Genomic DNA, 4273 nt, shown 5'->3' on the forward strand with positions numbered 1-4273 from the left:
TAATTTTAATCAACCTCCAGTGCGGCTGAGTGCTCATTTATTTTGTAAATTCACTTATATGGGGCTTTGAGGAAAACAAAGAATGCATTTACATGAGAAGGATTCAGGGTCAAGTTTAGGTGCTTAATTGAAGCTCCTTAAACCTATAAAAACTGAGCTCCTAGTTTGTTCTGGCTGTGGATGGAGGTCAAATGCATTTACATGAGAAGGATTCAGGGTCAAGTTTAGGTGCTTAATTGAAGCTCCTTAAACCTATAAAAACTGAGCTCCTAGTTTGTTCTGGCTGTGGATGGAGGTCAGCCATTCCAGAGGCCTTTGTAACGTAGATGTCAAAGACGAGTGATACGACTTGCTTGACAAAGGTGTTTGTTTTTTACAGGTCAGATTCCTAACTCGGGTGTTTCAGCAAAATGTCTAGACTTAAGGTGAATTTGGGCTGTCAGTTGACCAGTTGTGAACATCTTGGCATATTTACCAAGGATGTTGTCTATGGGAAGGATGGCAGCCAACTGTCTATAAAGTAGGAAGCTCTCGCCTCTCTTGTCAAGTCCCGGTTTTTGAATAAATTTTCTAAAAATCTGTGAAATGTGACAAGGATCCTAGAGGCAGCTAACAAATTTACTTAATAAGCTCTTTTTCATCCTTAGACCACCATCTAGTTGATTACTGAGTTAAAGAAATTGGGTGAGGGGCAGAGGAGAGACCTGCAGATAGCATAGTAAGCAGCTCTTTCCTAATTTTTGTCTCATCCCACTTCATACTTCTCCTCCCCAAAATTACCTGTTCTTGAATTATTTTTTTTTTAATGAGGTTCTTCAGATGATCTTATGCTTCCAGTGCTTTTACTTTAGGCACCAAGAACCAAAAGACTTCAGTGTGTGGAACAGAACTAGCCCTTAACTGGCATCTAGCAATGATGCCTAGACCTTTGAACTCTCTTTTACAAACCTCCATCACTTAAGTAGCCCCAGTAACCTGTAGTGCTCATAAGCTCTTACCCTTTATGTGGTTCAAGAGCAAAAGGACTCTTGAGACTCTGGACTCCTGGGTCAGTTCAAAGGGAGAACTACCAATGGAAGCTACCAGTGACCTAGGAAGAGACTTGAGAGAATGCAGCTGTAAGATTTAAGCATGTTTAAAGTGAGATTTGCTTGTTTCAGGCAAGTAGAAAAAATTGTCATTAAAACCTGTGGTGTCTGGTCCTGGCACCAAAGCAACTTGACTGCCAGATTTCTTAGCCAGATCTGAAACAAAATGGTAGCATAACTTTTCATTCTTTCTTTTAATCTGTGATAAAAGTAATTTTCCTGATTCCAGCCCCTTGCCCCTGGGAAAGTGAAGTAGAAGAGCTGAAACAGATTAGGCACTGAAGATTTCTGCCCAAATAGTTTATTTTAAATGTTTGTGTTATAAAGAGTTAAAACTTATATTGGAATGTGTTAGGTAGTGCTAGTTGCAGATAATAATGAGATGTTAAGAGTTTTTGATGGAATTATGCTTTTCTAGAGAGATTTTTTGTTGAGCAGTATTTACTTTGTAAAATATGGCGATGAAGCAGTCCTTTTGTGTAGTTAAAATACTTCGTACTCCTTGCAATTGTCAGCTTATATATATTCAGCAGCTTCCTAATAAACAAGTTTTGCTGCTAAGAATTCATTTTCTATCATCTATGAAGCTTCAAGTGCTCTTAGCAAAGCAATATTTCAGATTTTGAAGTCAGTCACATACTTTGTCTCTGAAAGGGGATTAGATCTCTTTGGAGAGGAGGGGAAGTTTCAGTTTATGTTGAACAGCTTGAAAATTATCCTTTCAAAAAGCAACTTAGAGCTAATTTCCTGCAAGGGCAAAATGGTGTTCTTTAAAAGATTCTCAAGTATTTCCAACACCATGTTAAAACTGAAAACTATACTCTGTCTTGTCTTTTTTAATAGTTATAAATGACATTTGTACTTCGTAAGTGTAGCGTGCCTACCAATTTTATTGCAGCTTAACTGAGCAACTGCAGACTTGGATCTGGTTAAATTACTTATATTCAACTTGTTATGGCAAAAGCCCTTGCAGCAACTTGAAAAATCATTTCTTGTAATTCTGAAGACTTCAGCTGTTTGAATGCTAATTTATATAATATTGCTGTATCACCAATATCCTTTTTAATAAAAAATAACATTTGAATCAATTTTCTAGCACGTTTGTCCTACTAGAGGTAGAAAATGGTGTTAAATCTTACAATATATGATTCACGGTTTATATTTGATGTGTTTCTGAATAAATGTTCTGACAATTTTTAGAAAATTATAACATAACCAGAGTAGTCTGTTCAGTTTTGGCAGTTTGAGACAGTTTGAGGTTTAAACTTTCACTTCTAATATCAGTTATCCTATGGTTTTAACGTAAATATGTTCAACTAAAGTGTTATGAGTACATCTCATCTGAAGCATTACCAATTCACGCTAAGATGATGTGTTCTTAAATGAAGTTGTTTACAAAACGTCTTTTGTACAGTTTACAAAGTGTTTTCCCTAATTTGTTCTTCTGCTTAGGTATTCCAACTTGATCTTGAACTTATTTTCTCTCATGGTGGATGCCAACATTCCAGATATTGCTCTTGAACCTGACAAGACCGTAAAAAAGGTAATTGGAAAGCTTTCCTTGTCTTTCAGTCACCCAAGTCATCATGTCATGAAATTTTCAGTCACTTGTGGTGACTCATTTGTAACTGACCTGAAAATACGTTCTCCTGTTTTATAAGTTTTGAGCAATTTCTAGAATCATTGAAGTTAAAGATACGAGAATATACTTTTGAGATCACTTAGCACGTGTGCCCATAAATACAGAATAGCTCTTTATCGTCCATGCAGTAGCACACAGTCTGCTCTAGCGCTCTGTTCCAAGTGGTATTAGCATTCTGCTAAGAACAGTGATCCCACCTTATGAAACTTATAAGTGACTATATCATGAAAGATCGTTCCATCTAGTCTAGAATCCTGTAAGTCATGGATGGTTTTATAAAACCAGTCTACTGGTAGATATAAAACCAGTCTGCTGCAGACTTAAAACCAGTAGACTGGTATATCTTCATCACCACGAAATTTTTGTTTATTGTGAAAACAAACTCATGTCCCATAATTCTAACTTTGTCCCTTTGCACCAGCCTGAATCATTCTTCTCCATTTGATGTTTCAACAACAGTTGACATTAAAAATACTGGATAAATGTTCATCTAGATTTCATTACACTTACATTTTAGGCAAATGTTGGCTTTTTTATAACCTGATTTATAGTGAAGGGCTCTTTGGTTTAATTCCACGAAAGACTTTGTGGAGCCTGTGTATCCAATGGAAATCAGTTCAGTGTAATCTTTATTCCAGCAGTGGATTTTCTCTAAAATGGGCTGTTCTTCAGTGTTTTCAATAAGCTATGAAAGCAGAGGTTCAGAACCTTGAATATTTCATGTTCTAATACAATTCCCTTAAAGAAAACTAAATTGTGACTCCAACAAAATCTTTCTCTTTACCTGCAATAATTCAAGCATTTCTGTTCAGAGTTTCTTGGTTTCAAATTGATACAAAGAGTTCATATAGCTATTCAATTTCACTTCCAGGAAGGCTGGGCTAGCCAGAAGTACTGTATTTTGTGGTAAAGATGACAGTCCTCCCTCTACTTGGTTGTTTTCCTGAGAAACTGACAGCTAATTCTTTTTCCATATCAATATTTGAACCTCACCTCTGTCCCTAAATGCCCTGCGAAGATTGAATAGGTTACTCGCATAGAACATGGGAGATAGAGGCTTAAAGTAGAAAACCGAAACAGTTCAATACCTACCAAGTTTCGATGGACTACATCAGTGGACAAGGGAATAGCTATGGATGTTGTCTATCTGGACTTCTGTAAGGCCTTTGACATGGTCCCTCACAACATCCTTCTCTCTGAATTGGAGAGATAAGGATTTCATGGATGGACTGTTCAGTGGATAGGGAATTGGTTGCATGGTCACATCCAGAGGGCAAGTTTCGATGGACTACATCAGTGGACAAGGGAATAGCTATGGATGTTGTCTATCTGGACTTCTGTAAGGCCTTTGACATGGTCCCTCACAACATCCTTCTCTCTGAATTGGAGAGATAAGGATTTCATGGATGGACTGTTCAGTGGATAGGGAATTGGTTGCATGGTCACATCCAGAGGGTAGTGGTCAACGGCTCAGTCTCTAGCTGGAGACTGGTGATGAGTGGCGTCCTGCAGGGGTCTGTATTGGGACTGGTACTGTTTAATA

At 37.6% G+C, this 4273-nt stretch overlaps 1 protein-coding gene across 1 annotated transcript in view; it reads left to right on the forward strand.

Moving 5' to 3' along the window:
* PIK3C3 (phosphatidylinositol 3-kinase catalytic subunit type 3) overlaps window positions 1-4273 on the forward strand; it is an 86509-nt gene that overhangs the window by 57834 nt on the left and 24402 nt on the right. The window contains exon 22 of the mRNA XM_019472566.1: window positions 2541-2631. Within this exon, the coding sequence (XP_019328111.1) occupies window positions 2541-2631 (91 nt within the window). The remainder of the gene's footprint in view (window positions 1-2540; window positions 2632-4273) is intronic.

The sequence above is a fragment of the Aptenodytes forsteri genome, unplaced genomic scaffold (assembly GCF_000699145.1).
Source record: "Aptenodytes forsteri isolate BGI_AS27 unplaced genomic scaffold, ASM69914v1 Scaffold36, whole genome shotgun sequence".
Classification (NCBI taxonomy): Eukaryota; Metazoa; Chordata; class Aves; order Sphenisciformes; family Spheniscidae; genus Aptenodytes; species Aptenodytes forsteri.